General features: G+C 37.8%; 1 protein-coding gene across 2 annotated transcripts in view; it reads right to left on the reverse strand.

The window, feature by feature from the left end:
- Positions 1-1,605: 1,605 nt before the first annotated feature.
- The window catches only part of neurl1aa (neuralized E3 ubiquitin protein ligase 1Aa), a 113,094-nt gene continuing 95,218 nt past the window's right edge, over positions 1,606-19,481 (reverse strand). For both annotated transcript variants that reach the window (XM_015347660.2, XM_015347661.2), the window contains exons 5-6: positions 9,095-9,241; positions 1,606-7,242 (exon numbers count right to left, since the gene is read on the reverse strand). In XM_015347660.2, the coding sequence (XP_015203146.1) occupies positions 7,001-7,242; positions 9,095-9,241 (389 nt within the window). In that variant the 3' untranslated portion in view covers positions 1,606-7,000. The remainder of the gene's footprint in view (positions 7,243-9,094; positions 9,242-19,481) is intronic.

The following is a 19,481-nucleotide window of genomic DNA, read 5'->3' on the forward strand; positions in this document are numbered from 1 at the left end:
GCAACTGCAAGTAGACCACTAATGACCCTCTTCCCTCTGACCCAGGACTGTCCAGCATGGTTACCAAGGGCATCAATGCTATAACAAGTGCTCTCCTTTGGATGAAAACCACTTAGGGATAGTAACCCCACTCTTAACTTGCCGGGGGCAATTTCTCACTTCTCAGCCTGTGTTGTTACAGTATGTGTTGCTACTGGCACATAATTGCTGCCATGCATTACTGAGTAGGTAGGAGCTGGTACCCTCCTGTACGTATAGTGCTTTTGGATCTTTCAGTTTGAAAAGTAGTTCGCCTGGATAGGCTCTGACTCTCCTGTGACCCTGTATAGGATAAAGGAGTTAGAAAATGGATAGTATAAAAAGTACTATATAAATGCAAGAAATACTGTACATGCTGATGAAGTTGAAACTTTTCCTCATTTATCCTTGTAACATTTTCCTAGTTCTTAAGACTTGTTACATTTGGAAGAGGTGTTAGTGGGGCCAGCAGGGGGCGCTCACCCTGCGGCCCATGTGGGTCCTAATGCCCCACTGTAGTGACGGGGACACTATAGTGTATACAGGCGCCGTCCTTCAGATGAGATGTAAAACTGAGGTCTTGACTCACTGTGGTCTCGAAAAGAGTAGGTGTGTAACCCCGGTGTCCTGGCCAAATTTCCCATTGGCCCTTATCAATCATGGCCTCCTAATAATCCCCCTCTATGAATTGGCTTCATTACTCTGCTCTCCTCCCCACTGATAGCTGATGTGTGGTGAGCGTTCTGGTGCACTATGGCTGCCGTCACATCATCCAGGTGGATGCTGTACATTGGTGGTGGTGGAGGGGAGTCCCCATTACCTGTAAAGCACTTTGAGTGGAGTGTCCAGAACAGCACTATATAAGTGTAAGCAGTTGTTATTGTTATTATTATTATTATTATTATTATTATTATTATTATTACGTGTGTGCTTCTTTGCACAAAAGGTGTGCTAATCATAAATAAACGTATCAGTGAAGTGGCCACAGTTCTTACATATATAAGCACAGGGTTCTAGTAGTTATATATATTGTAAGGTGCTTTTTGACTACAAAATCTACAAAAACAATGAAAGTGTCAGGATTTATTCTAGGGTGAAAATCCAGAGGTTGCCTGTTATTCCACTTATTTCCATGAGGTGGTGCTCCCTAGCTTCCAACAAGTTACTAGGACTTCCTTTCAGTTTCATTCTAGGCACAGTATAGAGTATTCAAAAGTTTATCTAATCAAGCAGAATTCTCAGAATTTTACACTGAAACTCATGGGCCATTTAACAGTCATAGTTCATGTTATCTTTTTGGATCCAAAGCTATTTTATCGTTAAGTATGTGAGTTCAATTATTTCCTGTAAGCAGACAAGAAGGCTAGGTTTTCTGCTAATTGGTGCAAACAATGTGCTTCACTTTCTTATTTCAGCTTAGAAACTTTCAAGATATAGGCTGTAAACATATTGTACAGGGTGAAATCATACTATTAATTCCATTACACTGCACATCCAGAGTATCAAGAAGAACCTCTCGTCCGATGTTTGAAACTAATAATTCATGATGAAACTTCAAGTGCAACAGAAAAACACATAAAACTGACATAATGGAAACACATCTTAAAAGTTTATTGACAGCCACAGTCATCGGACTTGCACAATGAACAGAGTTTACAGACCACTTACAACTAATCATAAATAAACACAAGCTAAACAGTATTCTGAAATATGAGACAAGAAAAAAAAACATTCACCTTACTTTTAAAGGAAAAGAAAACTATGAATCTCTAACACACAATGTAAGTGCTGCCTACAGCACTGGTGGCTTAATCCTGTTTTGGTCCCGTCTTTTTTCCAGATTGTATGAACAATTAACTAAATTGGAACTAACAGCAGGGCGGGGTATGTAGGGCTGTTTTTAAAAAAAGGTTTTTTTTACATTAAAGATTGTCAAGCTTACAACATTTTTCATCTGTAAACAGTATTAGATGATTTCTGAGAAGGGCAATATAAGTCATATTCTGAAAAAAGTCCTGAAAATCTCATCTAAAAAATGTGTACATGAACAAGGTCTCAATTCTGATGAAGTAAATGACTACAGAGACAAAAAAAAAAAATTCCCACTTAATGTTCTTAAAAGAAACTACACCACTTCGAAAAGACAACTTTCCATATCTGCAGTATCATGCTCTTGCTAATTTCTCAGACAGCTTTTTTGTGTTAAATCATTAAACCACAGGGTGCTTATGAATTCATTTGGCCTAGTCAAATAACTGTACTGTGAATCTGCGCTGTGGAGGAATGACGTATTGAAAGGGGTGATATGGATATTGATCGATAAGAGAGCTATTGGCATAACCAGTATCCACCCACCTGACAACCAGATCATCATGGAAATGAGTAACTTACACACTGAGCCAATATAGCACCCTCTGGCATGTAGAGAAATGATTACGCTTTAGGAAGATGGAATATTGCAAGGAAATAATAAATTAGACAACCAGATATCAAAGATAATGGTGAACTAATAGATAATATGTGATTTAGAAATCATCTAATTCCAGCATGGTAAGAATGATTTTCTAAATGGTTTGTATGAATTAAAGAATTGTTGTGACTTGGCATTATATACTGTACACAAGACAGGCAGCTTTGGATCAGCTGGTCCTGGATTGTTGAGGTTTACCTTTGAGGTTTTAAAAAAAATAATTAGGCAAGCAGCTGGAAAGTTGACCCTCAAAGAGTCCTAAACAAAAATAGAAAACTCATTCGGGTGGGCTGGACCGCAGGAAGATACAGTACCTGTTTGAAATACTGAGGTTATTCATATCGTACCAAGGGCAGTACAGTATAATAACCAACAGAGCTAATGTCATATTCTCTAACCATAAGCATTGTAATTGGAATGACAATTCTTTTAGACAAATATCAGTGTTTCCAACATTTCCCACAGGTTCCAGCATGATGTATTAGATCAATAATCCAACAGACTTAAAGAACTGCCCAAAGGCACAATATATTTATATAAAAATAGTTTCCATTTTCTTTACATATTCATTTTAAAGCAAAAGACCTCCCATTCTATTGTCATGAAAGGAGGTATGAGATGATCAATGTATGTTTATCTGAGTTCTATGAATCTGTAATACACTTACAAAATGATAGTCTAAGCATGTTTTTACAAATAATATATAGACATTTAAAGCAAGTTTACAGAACACACAGTTTCTGACACTGCAGCTGCTTAAATTGAAAACAAAACTTCAAAATTAAACATAAATTATAATTCTACTACAAATAAATAACATACACAATAGCAGATTCGTGTTTTTATTATTTAACCTCAGGAACATGAATGCAGATTGGTTACTGTGAAGACAGTGAAAACTTCAGCAGCGCAAATTGAAATCTAAAGCTTTTCAACAGCATACAATACAATAAGCTAGTTATCCCTCCTAATACTTTGGGTAAGACCTTGATTCCCTTATCCCAGAAAAAGGTTTAATACACATTCAATTGACTGTAAATGGCTATTCAATAACATGTACAGTAGATAATAGTCAATGGACATGCAACCCAGGAGTGTCTATGTCTATTAGACGTTGCTTATCAATTGACTTTTGATTTACACATTAGTGACAGCCAATCTGAGACATACAGTAATTGAAGGTGTAATCAAACTTTGATGACCATTTTAAAAGCACAGCAAATTGTCTCAGAGGCATAGTGGAAAAACCTGGTGTCTAGACAAGAATGTTCAAACACAAATTATGATAAAGTTGGGCAAGGGATTGTAGAGCTTCAGACAAAATAACCAGCACTTACCACAGAAAATATTTTACTGATTGTGGAGCTTCCAAAACGTAAAAAACTTTTGCAGAAATGAAAATAATTTTAAAAGCTTGAAATCTGAAACCTGACCTTTTTTACGTTGCAGAAGCACATCTTTGTATCAGCACTGTAGATACTATGAAAAGTGATTACTGCCTGTTAGTATATTTGTGTTCGCTGTACACACATATTTTATGTATGTCAATAGTCCTTTTTATTATATACTTAGAGGCATTAAATCCACCTCTATATACAGTATATTCACCTGCAGATATTATTACCATTATATCTATAGTCTACATATACACAGAAAGATTTCCAGATATTATTAATATTACTATTTATGTGTAAAACATTAGTTTAGATTGTGCTTAAAAATACAATTAATTCATACCATATTAAAATCCTTTAACCAAAGCTTTTCCAAAAGCCAGTGTCTATATGCCCATTACCTACCTTTAGAATTTCAGAAGAAATATTTTGTTTTTTTTTCTGAAATAATTAGACATCTGCAAGAAAAAAAGTAATTAATCAAGCTTTTAATCCAGGCTGCCTTTGGAGCTATTTGCTTAAAATAATATCTTCATAATACCAAAGTAATCAAGCTACAAGGTTTGTGTTTTGTAATGGACCATCATATTTTTTCTTTCAGCCAAAAACAAGCCTAATGGCACTTTAGAGTAAAATATGAAGCATTTTTATGTTTCCCTTAAAAACATAATTGCTAGATAATCACTCACTCATACATTTTAACTTTGGATAACGCAATACTGAAAACATTCTGCAAAATGTTTTCCCTTCATATTGAAAAGAAACATTGCACAGAAACATTCCACACTTCCGGCTTAATCGACAATTGTTTTCAATTGATGTTCCCTCATGTTACAAGTTCAGAAAGGGTTCTCAATATTATTTTTTCCTTTTTACAATAATTAAAAAAATAAATGGTCCCATCTATGTTCTAATAGAAAAAGTGGGAGTGAACAGTACGTGAGGAATACTCAGAGTAGCTACTGAACCTCAGGGACTGATGTATACAGTATTGTTTGTTTGGGTGCTTGGAGAGTTTGAAGACCACTCCGGAATCTTCAGCACTGACTGGCCTCATTGGGTCTAATACAGGCAGAAACAGATTTTAAGACTTGACTTATGGTGCAATAGTCTTCGGTGTCAGTCATTCAAACTACAGCATGGATCCAGTTCAGGATTCAAAATACATGGTGTACTGCCTAAACCTGCAACATGCTCATTAGACACTAATGAATCAAGATTATTTCAGCCCCTAAACATTTTGAATATATTGCCAACAGTCCAGTTGTGTTACTACAACACTTTCTGAAATAATTTTTACTGTATGTGTAGTACAGTAGACCTCCATAGAGTAATCACAGAATAATGAATTTAATAGCTCACTAATAGTAAAATAAGCAATGAATATATATGAATATAGCATATGGGAAATGGTAAATGCAGGGAGAGGAAAATGCAACTTAGTTTAAGTCAATTGGCTATCATTCCTTTCAGTTCTTTTATACTTGCCTGTCCACTTCAGCGCTGTTATGATTTGCACTTTAGACCTTTTTAAAACTGCTCACGTTCAGTTTGTACATGGAAGAAATGTATTTCCAACAGGAAAAAAAAAGAAATTCAGAGTTCAGACAATGCATCATGCCTATTCACCACATCACTCACTTCAGACTCAGACTCTCATGACAGTAATTTCCCCTTTTGACCATGATGAACATTTCTCATGTGAAGGAGAAAAGTTGCATTATTTAATTTTTTAGAACAACTGAGATCTAAAATGGCTTTAAATTCAGACTCTAAGGTTTCATTTCATTTAGGCATTATATAACCTCTCAGATTTAGGGGGTGGGTGAATGTTATCAAGACAGGCAAGCTTGCATTGTCTTAAATTGATATACAGTACAACAGATGGTTGCTTAGAGAAGCACAGTGATGCATGGTTAGCAATCCTGCCTCGCAGTGCTGGGCCTGACCTGAGATGCTATCTGTGAGTGTTATCTCCACATGTTCAGATGATTTCCTCCCACAGTCCAAAGATATACTGATAGGTTACTGGACTTGAGGAAAAACTGGCCCTGGTGTGAGTGTGTGAGTCCGTTTCTGTGTCTGTGTGTGCCCTGTGATGGACTGGTGTCCTGCCCTGGGTGTACCCCACCTTGCACCTTTTACTTGCAAAGACAGGTTTCCTCACGACCCTGAAGTGGATGATGTATGTAGAAAATGGATGGATGGTTGCCGGTGACTTGCAGATAATGTTGGAAGCAGTGGTACACTCAGAAGGCATAAATTGCCACTTTGTGATATGCCATAACGAACAGTGGTGCCATTCAATGGCAAGCCACTCCCAGGCAGCTGTATGAAAGGCAAACCAACTTTGTATTAATCTTACAATAGCTGGCATAATATCTCTGCAGAACCTTATGGACACCTATAGTACAGTGACTGTTTAAGTAACATTATTCGCAGCACTGTTGTCTATTTGTTTAATGTTGAGTATTACCCACTTTGCTATAATTTGTGTTGCTTTCCAAATTGCTGCTTAAGTGGAACTGTCCAAAACTGCACAAAAACAGAAGTTCTGTTATAAGACGGCAGTATCCCTTTGCGGTTGAGAAGTTGACCAATTAGCTCCTTTTCTCTGCGAGACTCCGTTTATATTCCATAGACTGGTGTGGAGGGACGCACACAGCTAAGTAAAGGAATTAAAATAATGTTTCTTCTTCATCCATACTTCATTGGAATTCACAAACATTTATGCCTACTGAAGAATGCAGCTATTTCCAGATGAAGCGCCACTGTCCAGCTCACCCAGCCCAGGCATAACCAATAAACATTTCAACACCAGGATACTCCTGGTTAGTGTCTCTGAAGCACTAAGTATCCTCAGTAATCGTGGTATTCATAAGAGGATGCATTTCTGTCCCAAGATCTTCCAGGTCATAACATATAGAGAATCAAAGAAATCGAATCCTACTGAAATTAAGGACCTTAGTGGATTCCTTACTTTATCTTATCAAACCCAGAAAATTTTCCTTAATAATAAATCAGTAACTGAAATGGCTCATCTTGTACCAGATGAGTGTTCCTTTAACATACAGGTCTTTCTCTCTATCTTGCTTTCCGAATGTATAGTGATGTACATCTATGTGCTTCGGTAGGTCTTTATGATGTCTTTGATGCTCCTCCTGCATATTGGACAGCAGGCATTGGACATTTTCTTCAACTTTAACCCACAGGTGTAGCAGAGACACATGTGCCCACAGGCATAGATCACAGTGTCCACCATGTTCTCATAGCAGATGGTGCACTCATCACTCCAGGATCCAGAGCTTGATGGGAAGGTTGGGGACTCTGGGAGACTGATGGGGGAGCTTGGGGTTGTACCTACAGGGTAAGGAAACACAATAAATCTTTACAATCAGGATTCTGAAATGTTAAGGACAGCATTCCAGCAAAATAAGGTGTACCTGGGATGCTAATCATCACAAATAATATCATGACCAACAGAAAAAGCCTGGCAAAACTTTTTGGAAACATAAATGTTACTTATTTTTTCCTGAAAAACTGTTTTATTCTTTTGTAGGATATCTTTCATTTTGGTTTCAAAGTAAAGGTGTTATTAGTGTACCACTTTCATTTTTGCTGATTACAAAAACAAAAGCATTAGCAAAACTGTAAATGGCATAAAGGTTTTTCTGCTGGTTTGGTACTGAAAAAAACATCAGTGTCTAAGTAACAAAATATCTGGTGATCCTTACAATTGAGCTGTTCCATAATTTGTTTCAGCTGGATGATGTAGAAGTCCTCAAATCCTATAAGCCAGTTTTCTTTCTAGCGAAACTGGTCTGTAAAGTGTTTTAACGAGATCTTGGAAAACACCCCAACATCATGACATCACACATTGGACTGAATATATTGCCACAATCCTTTAAGATCCCTTCTGGTCATATTTTTCCAGGAAAATGCTAAATACCATGTGTAGGCAGGCATGTAAGGGAGCACTACAATCCATTTCAGAGATTTAACCCAGCTCAGATCAAGATATTTCTTTTAAAAGCGACAATCCAGGGGTGTCACCCACTTATTTTTGTTTGTTTTGATATACATATAATATTGTACTGCTGTTTAGTTCGTACTCTTTGATATTCTTGTGTATTATAAGTGCTTGTCGATTTATAATGTGTGATATGTGTGTTTTTTGTCGCAGTGGGACATCTTTTAAAGCAATGTACTGTAGTACAATATAAGTAGTACAGTTATCTACTGATAACTCTTAAGGAGATTGTGACAATATTATAAGAAACATAAGAATTTGGATCCTGTTTCTTAGTCTGAAAAAAGTATATTTTCTGTAAAGCAATTTTGATTAATTTTCTAAAAACATAGCAGAACAATACAACGATAGCCCTCTGGAAACAAAGGGAATCCTAAAATAGACAGCTATAGTACTGTAGGAGTATGTGCAATAACGATCTGACAGTGTCAACAGCAGCACTCTAGGATCTGAGCAGTAGCATGTTCCACATGAACAATGCTGCGATAAGGAGTGATCCAGGGGATGTCAGGGGAGGGGATCTTTTTAACAGCAGTAAGATCAGTCAACCGGATCTTTCTCTTGCTGCATGAAGAATTATCATTTGGCTAGTGTACTAGGTGAGAGCAAAAAATAGCTTTGTTTAGACTAGCAGATGAAGAAGAAACCACGAGTAAATGTTTCTAAAACATTACCATATCTCCCAAAACATGTGAAAAAAGTTACCTATAGCATCCCATAGACAAAATGCAAATCAGATACTGGGGACAAGATTCATTACAGCAGCATCTATGAGGATTCAAATACAGTCTGTGAAGAAAATTGAACTGAGGTTAAAGAGTTTTGATAGCTGAAATTGTATTGGACCACAAAAGTAAGTCTTGCGTAACAGTGAAATCCTGGTTCTCAATACTAACACTGTGTGGCTCTACAGCTAAATGTTTGTATAATAACCTAAAATGTTTGTTCTGCCCCTGAAATCCATCTGACTGCGCTTGGGGTGTACAGAAAACTTCGCCCCTAAGGGCAAATCATAGGCAAGCATAGAGGAAAAGAGATGCAAGTAAAAAATAGAAGTGACACGTATCATGTCTTGACTTGCAAGGATCAGTCTCGTTTTCGCTCATGACCTCGTTACAGACATTGATGCTTCACCTGAATGAAAACCTCCTAAATGCCAAATGGAGAACCAGCTGTACTTACCTCCTGTGGAGCTGCAGAGGGCGCCAGAGCCACTGGCATTGAGGGTGGGGTCTGAGCTGCCACTGCATAGCCCTGTGGGGGTGTTAGGAGTGGAGGAAGGGGAGCTGGGAGCTGAGGGCCCTCGTGGATCAGGTAAGTGTGTAGAACCTGGAAGCACAAATGCAGCACATTGATGTAGAATTAACCTTACACACTAACCCAATGTTCTGTGCTCCATAATATAGTATGTTAACCTGAATTCATGTTATACTTGGTCACAGTTCAAATGTTCTTTGAGTCAAGGATTTGTTTTTTGCAACATTTTCAACATTTGAAGAACGTAGTGCTTTCCTTATTTTGTACAATAAAGCTACAATGTGCAAGAGGAGCAGTCCAACGGAGTTGATTTGCGTTTTCTTTTAAAATGCATAAAAAAAGGAAGTACTGGTTTGTGGTGTATATCAGTTGAAGGTCTCCAAGGTGAAATAGAGCTGAAGTCTAGATGTTGTGTTTACATGAAGAATGTTCTCATCCACCCAATATTTCTCCTGTATGACAGACCTGAAAATTTCTGCAGATGTAATCTTGACTTTATTTGCCATGTTCTTTACACAATATGTACTGTAGTAAGCAGTCACTTGCTTTTCTCTACAAGCTCCTGGTAAAATCAAAGAGGGATGTGGTCATTGCTGGCTTCTGCAAAGGAACATGTCGTTTTTTTTGACACAAGCAGAATGTGTAGCAGTGCCTCTAGGGCTTGGCATAAACATGCTTGTAAACACCTTCACACGTAGTGCACTTTATAACTGAAAAGGAGCTGACCCTTAGATACAGTATGTCTATGTATTACTCAACCACTGTAGCATTTTACAGGATTTTGAAGAAATGAAACAATTCTCTGACACATGACTGCTGCCTAAATTACTTTTGGAAAATATGAGGATTAGAAGGTAACTTAATCTTGTTTTGCAGAAGGAATTCAGGCACTAGCCTTTTATGACAGAATTGTTTTTCAGTTCCTACAGTATTCTCTCTCTGATAGCTACCACCTAATCCAATAAAACAGTTTAGATGTCTTTGATTGTCAGGTTTGTTCTTGTAAACATCCTGACTTTATACAGTAAGAGCATTTTCATGGAATAAATGAGATAGAACTGCTAAGACACAAATGTAAGAATCGATGAAGAGCCTATTTTAGAACACTGGGTAAGTTTTACATGTTGTTTAAAGGTGCAGTATGAGTGAAACGAGAAAAACTGACCATGACTATTTGAAGTTACTCTATAATTTAGCTTTGGCAGTCAACTAAGAATCATAGATCTTCAAATGAAAGGAAACGTAAGACTGATAAAACTGTCTTAGAGAAGTTACCACGGAGCACTTTCAGGCTGATTGGGAATAAACGGTTATATTCATAAAATGAATTGGAATTGTGACCAGAGTTAATTAATGAAGGATTCCTTGTGTGATAGCATTCCAGGCAAAACTGATACTGGGCTCTGCAAGCAGAAAAAGAGTTACAGTATGTGAATAAATGCTCAGTTCTTTAATTTCCACCGAATTCAAGCTACACAGTGCAGATCTGCAAGGCAGTTTCCCAGTTTTGTTTAGCAAATACAGTACATTGTTTGAACAGTCACTACACTACATTACATAAATAAAAAAAATGATATTTTAGAATACACCTAAAAATATTTTTTTTTCTTTTTAGCTGAAATTGGAATAAAAAGTAGTTTATGGAACAACTTGGAGCACGGAACTATGAACGTGCATCAAGGTGCATTCTGAATAGGGATTGACAATTGGTGAGAAAAAGTATTAAGGCACAGAAGTGGAAACTGTTGTTAGAAGAATACATACAGTATAAGTGCCTAAGGTAGAATGTGTTTGATGGCATTTTGAAAGATGAGACAAATTTTACATGTATCCTTATTCTAAAAGTGATGAGCCGAGATAAGTATGGATCAAAGCTGCACAGTTTACAACTTTTCAACAGTGTGCAAATGCCACAAAAACCTTAATCTACTACTGTGTAGCTCATTCATTAGCATACAAATGTGGTAATATTGTTGTGTTCAGAGTGTAAGCCCCCTGTGTGCAAGATTAGTAGCTAATAATTCACTATGTTTTGGCCTCTTAACCTGTTTTCTTTAATGCATTAACCTGCTGGTGAGGTTTTCTATCGCCCAACTGTGTTTCCTACAGAAAGAAAATATATAAAAAAACTTAATGAAAACAGACTTCAAAACTTAAGAAGAAATAAATAATAATAATAATAAAAAACTTTATTTTATATAGCGCCTTTAAAGGTGGCTTCTCAAAGCGCTTTACAGGATGACAATAACAATAAATAAGAAGACTACAACAATAAATAAGAAGATTTCACAAGATAGGACACAATTATAATTACAACAATACAACAATAACAATAGAGGAGACCGTGGAAGGTGGTATTAAGAAGAGCAGAGAGGTGAAGAATGGAACCAGTTAAGTAAAGGCTTTTCTGAAGAAGGTTTTGAGTCTGGATTTGAAGGAGTTTAGAGAAGGTGACTCTCTAATATCCTTGGGCAAAGAGTTCCAGAGCTTAGGGGCATAGCAGGAGAAGGCCCTGTTGCCCATACAATGTAGACGGGCTTGGGGGACAGTAAGGAGGGAAGAATTTTAAGAGCGGAGGTTGCGAGGTGGGGAGTAGGGCGATAAAAGTTCAGACAGGTATTGAGGTGCCAAGCCATGTAAAGCCTTATAGGTGAGCATGAGGATTTTAAAGTCTATGCAGAATTTGACCGGAAGCCAGTGCAAGGACTCCAGGATAGGAGTAACGTGAACACTTGCACTAGACCTGGTCAGGATTCTGGCTGCTGAATTTTGGACATACTGCAGCTTGTTCAGAGTAGATTTAGATACCACAGGGAGTAGAGCATTGCAGTAGTCAATTCGAGAGAATACAAATATGTTGATCAGCTTTTCAGTCACAGTTAATGATAGCATAGGGCGTAGTCTTGCTATATTTCTAAGGTGAAAAAAATATGTTTTGACAGTATGCTGTACATGTGGGTCGAATGTTAAGCCAGAATTGAATTGAATATTCAGAATTGAATATTCAATTCACAGAATACAGAATTGAATATAAATATGAAGTTTTTCAAATACAGTAGGTTTATCCAATGTATGGATTTTCTTACAGTTTTGAAGTATAGTGTGTTTTCCTTTGACTGAAAGCCACCTAAAGTTTTGGCAAACTGCATGAATGTAAATGTGATGTACAGTAAACATGTATAATAAATACTGAATGGTATAATGATGGGACAGAATAAGTTGAGAAGACTTTTAATGAACCAGACAGAATGGTTCATTCCTTGCAACACCATTTATACTATAATTTACATAGTACTACAATAACTTGAAAAAGCCACTCAAGTATCTTCAAGGGGTTGAAGTTAACTGTTGTTTACTGGCCTCTTTCCCTTATCTGACCTACCTCATTTTTTGGTAGTCAATTCATTCATTTTTAATAATCGATGAACAGCATATTTGCCAAACTGTTTTCCCTTCATAATGAAAAAGAAATTCCATGTTTTTCTCAATAATTAACGACTGCTTCCTTGTGTTACAAACTCTTAGAGGGTACATTGTTGGTGCCTTCTAAGTTTTAATGGAAAAGTGGCAAGTGAACAGTTTAAGTGGTAAACTACTCCTGTCCTTCCTGAACATAATCCCCTTAGAGGTATTACAGTACCTTCCAAGTGCAGCAGTGCTTTTGTTTATATTTCTTGACTGCTGCCGAGTCAGGGTGTGGCTTGTTACCTCTGGTAATATGTGGCTTGTTCTGGTAACATGATATCAATAAAAATGTATCTGAATGCAGTTGTTGTATTCAGTTTTACACTAGGCTGGTCCTAATCCTGGCCCACAAAGGTGACCTCAATTTGGTCGGCCTACAGCTGTCGTTTCATTTCGTGAACACTCAAACCTGAGAAAAGCCAGTCAGGAGGTGGCTCCCAGCCAATCTAAAACACAAGAATCAAAGAGGCTTAAGATGGCTGTATAGTCCATTTATTAGCATGCAAGTGCACAAATATGATGTGTTGAGAGCATGCCGTAAGCAAGATTTGCAGTTAATAATTTATTATCTTCTGTGCTGAAGCCATTTTTTGTGTTTTAATGCATTAACCCACAGGTGACATTTTTCTTTCTCCTGAATGTGTTTCCCATAGAAACCCTTTTTCTCCAATGGAAAGAGACTTTAAAAATAAAGGTTTGCAGACAACAAAACCAACTTTCTTGTAGGAATGTAAAGATATGGCCATTTTTTGTCAAATGGATTATGTGGCTTTTGTTGCCTTTGATTTGATTGATCAAGTCAAAAACCTAAACAGTTTGGCTCCATGATATTTTAAGAGATGACTGAGCTCATTCCCCACAAGACACCAGCTGACACTCGGGGATGCAACAGCAATATTTGCTGTCTTTGTTGCTTTGATACACAGATTTAGGATAGGGGATCCTAGTAACAGTCAGGAGGCTGTAAGAGACTGTCTGGCTTTTTTGTTTCTAAATGTTCTCCTGTTTCCCCAAAAGAGAGCTCACATCTGACTTCAGACAATAACTTGTCTATATTGGACTACTGGACATGTAAGTACCAAAACAACAAATTAAAATCAATAGTAAACTGACTTGGTACGTTCTGTCTTGTTGAATCTTGAAACCTCAGACGATGGAAGTTCCCCTCATTTTACCTAAATTGTTTACGAAGAGGCAAAAAAAAATGAGCATAACTTCACAAAAAACATGAGATGGAAACATAACCCTACTGTTATCAGAAGAATGTACTGTACCTTAAACATATATTCCTTAATAATTAACAGTAGGTTTAAACATCTGCTTCCCACAGAAACAAGAGGGAGCTATATAGCACAACAAAGTCTTCTAGTGCAGAATCTGTATTCATGTTTTATATTGATATTGCTTATAATGCTACATCCATTCATTTTCTAACCGCTTTATCCAATACAGGGTAGCAGGGGAGCCAGAGCCTTGCCAGCAAGCGACAGGCACAAGAAATGACACACCCCAGATTGGATGCCAGTCCATTACAGAGTATACACATACACACACAGAAGCCAATTAACCTACCAGGACTGTACTGTATGTCTTTGGACTGTTGGAGGAAACTGGAGCACCTGGAGGAAACTCACATGAACACAGGGAGAACATACAAACTCCATTCAGACAGCACTCCAGGTCGGGGATTGAACTGGTTGGCAGCAATACTAATCACTACTCAACTGTTCCACTCCAATATGCCCCAACATATTACATGTTATTATACGAGTATTGCTGATTTGTTTAGTTACCTGATTGGTCTCTGTTTTAGTCATAATATACAATTAATGGCTGCTTGTGTAAAAAATGGGTCATGTGGCAACCAGATTGACTCATTAACTAATGAGACCCAATGTTCAGTTTTTAGGGTGCTATGCCCCAATGGATTGTGTCAGAAGACCCACTTATGAAATTTGTGGGTACACTAACTTCATACTAAGCTGAACATGGGATCCCATGGTACTTTTCTGAATGTTTTGAAAACAGTGCTAGTGTTCAGGTGACTACCCTTTGTCCTCTTCTGACAGCCTTTTCTACATTCATCTGTGTCTATGTAAGCCCTGAAGGGACCTTGGCTCTCTCTCAAAGCTTCCAACAAAATCCCGCTGCCTAGATTGGATTGGGATGCTTCTTTTCAGTTATAATCCCCCCCCGTATCATCTTTCCCTGTCTCCATTATGCACTAAAGGCATTTTATTGGAAGACTTTCACTCCTTTGCCAGAGATGGATTTAACTGCCAAGTTGTAACCATTCCCAAAGGCTAAAAAATACAGTACATAGAACATAAACTGTCAACACAAGCTTGAGCAAAGCTCGAGCTTTAGGTGTGGCGTGCTGTGTGTCACAACACTGTAGGGCTTTTCTTTCCAACAATCATCTACACATGAGTACAACTACCCACACAGTGCCCTTTAGACACAAGCAAATTCTGGACCATGTACCAGATAATTTGTACCCATGACACAGCTGCTTTCAAAGTTGCATGGCTTTTTCTCTGTCCCCTGTGATTGCAAACGGTCAGATCTAAAATAAATATTGATTTGTGCTTCTGCATTTATGCATAAGCATTCCTATTTCCTAACCTTCTCACTTTTCTGGTGTTGGGCGGAAACAAGATCAAGTCCTGGCTTCTCAAATCAATGTCCCAAACTACTTGGCTCCTTATTCTATGTTGTCAATTTTTCAAAGTCAATGTAAATACAGTGCAATGAAAAACAGTATCCGTTACAAAGTACTGAACATCATAGGCTAGTAGCATGTGTGGCCACTGATGGAAATGATACAAGTTCTACTGTACAGCCGCAACAGATGGCCTACACCAGGTTGCAGATGCAGTCTTATGAGATTCTGTCCTATTCCATTTGTGGAGGAATGTGCCTTTTCAGTAGTCTTTTTGCCATAGATACATCACATCATCCTAATTTACAGGACTTGATCAATACAGTTTGATCTAGTCCTGTAAATCTCTTTAGGAACCTAACCTACAGTATGATTAAATACACTTGGCAAACAATTGACTATCACAAGCTGGACTTGACTATTGAAAGCCCAATAAAAATTTGTACTTTCCATCTTGATTTGTAGCTGCATTTAACTCTAGAAACACAAGGTCATAATTTACATCAACAAGAGAGTCTCTGGTATGTTTTTAGAAGCCTTATCTCATATGTCATCCAGGCCCATTATTCGTCATTTAAGAATCAATCTGTGAAAGTGGATCTCAGTGTGAAGAAAACGTGAGTCAGGGCTTGTGTGTGCTGCTGTGTATCTCCACACAGGAAGTCAAGCAGGCGCACACTTGTCTTCAACTCCCCTGCAGTGCAGGAGAGAGCAGAGCAAAGCTGTCGAGGAGATGTGGGCGAAGATGCAGAACTGAAGGTAGTGATACAGAAGGACTAAGTTCTGGAGCAGATGTAGGTGGCAGAGTGAGCATGAACAGTGTCAAAGATTATTGGAATACATAATGCACCCATGAAGACCTCGTAAAAACTTGCCTCACCTCCCCTGCAGCCCAGAAATAAACTCTGCAGCCCAGTGTCCCGAGATTGAGGGAGATGAAGACCTTTGAAGTACCTTTAATGATGTTCCATACTGGATATTGTCAATGATTTCTTTTTTCTTGAGATAATGTTTAAGGAACATCAAAACGAAAAGATTGGCACTGTTTAGAAGAAAACCCTATGAGAATTCTTCTTATCTCAGTATTTGTCAAAACAAAGATTGAAAAAGCAGGGTAATTCAAAAAGAGCAAATTAAAAGGGAACATTCTTGTATCTCAATAAAAGCTGTAAAGGTCAGTGGGTGTTTCACGGCTAAAAAAACACATTTACTATCTCACTCCGAGTATACTTCTGTGTGTTAATTGATAGTTTCACACAAATCCTGTGAAGAGCCATGAAAAGTGATGTCTGCAAAATTTTAAAGCTTTCCTTATTGACTATACCAACAGTGTATGAGCTAATTAATTGTTTTTTTTATAGCACTTACTGTATAAGGTCAAAACACTTTTTGTCCCATATCACTGAAATTGCAGAATCACATGTTCATTGCACTTACTGTATTATTATGAGACACAATTAAAAAGTTAAACTCAGCCATTACCCTTTTTTGATGAAATTAACCTTTAGTTAGATGTCTAATGATTCTGGAAAACTTATTTCTTACAAGTAAAGGATAACTGTTAGAGACCTCACAGCAATCTTTGTACTAAAAAATCATGCTGAGATGAGGTTTAAAATACTCTAGCCAGGACCTTTAACTTAACAATTCAGAACAAAAAAAAATAATAAAGAAGGCATTAGAAAGTAAAATACCAATGTGAAATATATATTTTTTAAGTTACAAGTAATTTTGTTGTTTTGTGGATTGAACAATATATGGATAATATGTATAGCGCTACAGGCTATATGCTAAAGTTGCTTCTATGATAAACAGGTTTGCAAGAAATACAGGTGATATACTGTGTGTTTTAAGCACTACAGTGGTTAATGTAGTAAATGTAATGAGCTCAGCTCTGAAACAGGACAGAGAACAGCTATATCACTCTGCAACTCACAACTAGTAACCACTGAAGCTCAGCAGGAGTGAGCCTTGTCAGTAGCTGATGGGAGACCTCTTGGGAAAAACTAAGGTTGCTGCTGGAAGAGGTGTTAGTGGGGCCAGCAGGGGGTGCTCACCCTTTGGTCTGTATGGGTCCTAAGTCCACACTATAGTGATGGGGACACTATACTATAAAAAGGTGCCATCCTATGGATGAGATGTAAAACTGTGTCCCTGACTCTATGTGGCCATTAAAAATTCCAGGGTGTTTTTTGGAAAGAGTAGGGGTGTTAAACCCAGTGTCCTGGCCAAATTTCCCATTGGTCTTTACCAGTCATGGCCTCCTAATAATGCACATCTATGAATTGCCTTCATCATTCTGTTCTTCTTGCCATTAATAGCTGATGTGTGGTGAGCGTACTGGTGTACTATGGCTGCCGTCGCATCATCCAGGTGCTGTTCATTGGTGGTGATGGAGGGGGGTCCCAATTACCTACTGTATAAAGAGCTTTGAGTGGAGTGTCCAGAAAAGCCTTCATAAGTGTAAGCAATTTTATTAATATTATCATCAGGTTGAGGAGATATGACACCGACTGAAAAAAAAAGACACACAACTTTTTGGCTGTGGAGCCAAAGAAGGCTCCAAAGCTGAACCGTTGTGTCTCTTTTCTTTTCCTTTCAGCACAGAATAGACCTTTACCTGTTCCTTTGCAGTCTACGCATGCTGACACAGCTACTTTACTAAGTTACAGCGTGCAATATTCCCCTTAAGACTGAGCAGTCTCAGGAAGCCAAGTGTGCCTGACCACAGTGTTAACAACAATAATCGGTACAAGGCCCAGCAAATGCAAGGAGGCCTTAACACTCTACAGCTGCTCACAGTTAACTGACCATTTGATATGAACATACTGTATAAGCTTCAACAATAACGCCTATTGTCAATTTTTTCTAGTCTTTGATTTTATTTATTTTAATATTTGTCTTTATCATGGATGTGTTCCAAGCAGACTGTGCTCATTTTTAATGCTAGCTTTTTAATCAAATAAAGGAATCTGGCTTCAATTAATGCACAAGCTTTCGAGAAGGTTCATTTTTTGCAGCCTGGAAATGGTTCATCTCTTGCTATTTCCCTCTAACTTTGCTGAATGGGAAATCATTAGACAAATTGAATGTTAATTGCCTCCAGTGTTGTGATATATTACTGACGCCAGATACAAGACAGAAGTGTAAATTCTCTCCACAAAAGCCATGCCCTAAATTAACTGGTTTTGAGTTTCAAATAATGTGCGTTCTTACCATTTGCATAGCATCCCTCCTATATCATAAACCACAGGCCTACCTCATAATTTGGAAATTTGAAATGCAAAGGCAGAGTAGATGAACAGTTAACAAAAAGGTGACTACTGGAGTCCCTGATAGGAACCTCCATTATCAAAATGTAGATTTTAGACACCAAGCCTTTTTCAATAGGTCAGTTGGATTCCTCTGGGTGACACGGGGAAGAAACCTTAGGAAAAGGAGAATTGTGGAAGCCTCTGTCAGTTTTTTATTAAACTCAGGGGAGTCTTATTTAGACCTGTGATTTATCTGAAACAAATACTGGACAGTACCTATTGCTAAAAATTTTAATGCTAACGTTACATATGAGTTCACAATGTTAAACAATAAAGCCCAAGCAAATGTGACAAAACAAACGTTTATCACACTATTTTTTCCAAATCCTGAGAAACTCAGAGATTGTTGAGTTCTTGAATGTTGTTTATGACATACTTTTCAGAAAGAGCTTATGAAACCTGTAGAGGTCCTGAAGTACAATATACTGTACCTAGAAAGATTTGTCTCGGCAAAAAAGATTGTGTGATGCTTTTTGTCACTGGTTTCCATCAGGTTCCACGTTTCACCCTTCACAGAATTAACCCGCAGTACCAGCTCAGGAGCAGAACGAGAAGAGCCAGTTTAAGTTCCAAAACTAATGAAGTGCAGGTTGTGGGTGCGTATGAGGCGACCTTCAAAGTTCAGTGAACCAACCAGGGAAAGATTTACTGTACAGTAGTTGTGAATATGCATGCTTGAAGGAGCTGAAGCTTACATTGCTGCACTCCGCTAAACACTGACTGACTTCATCATGGCCTAGAATTCTTACTGCACATCTCGCTAACAAGATCATGAAGCCTACTAAAAAGGCAAACACTGTCACTTTGGAATTAACAACAATGCTATTTTCTTGTCCAATACAGCATGTATGGAAAACCTTCCAATTCACGT

The sequence above is a fragment of the Lepisosteus oculatus genome, chromosome 4, assembly GCF_040954835.1.
Source record: "Lepisosteus oculatus isolate fLepOcu1 chromosome 4, fLepOcu1.hap2, whole genome shotgun sequence".
NCBI lineage: Eukaryota > Metazoa > Chordata > Actinopteri > Semionotiformes > Lepisosteidae > Lepisosteus > Lepisosteus oculatus.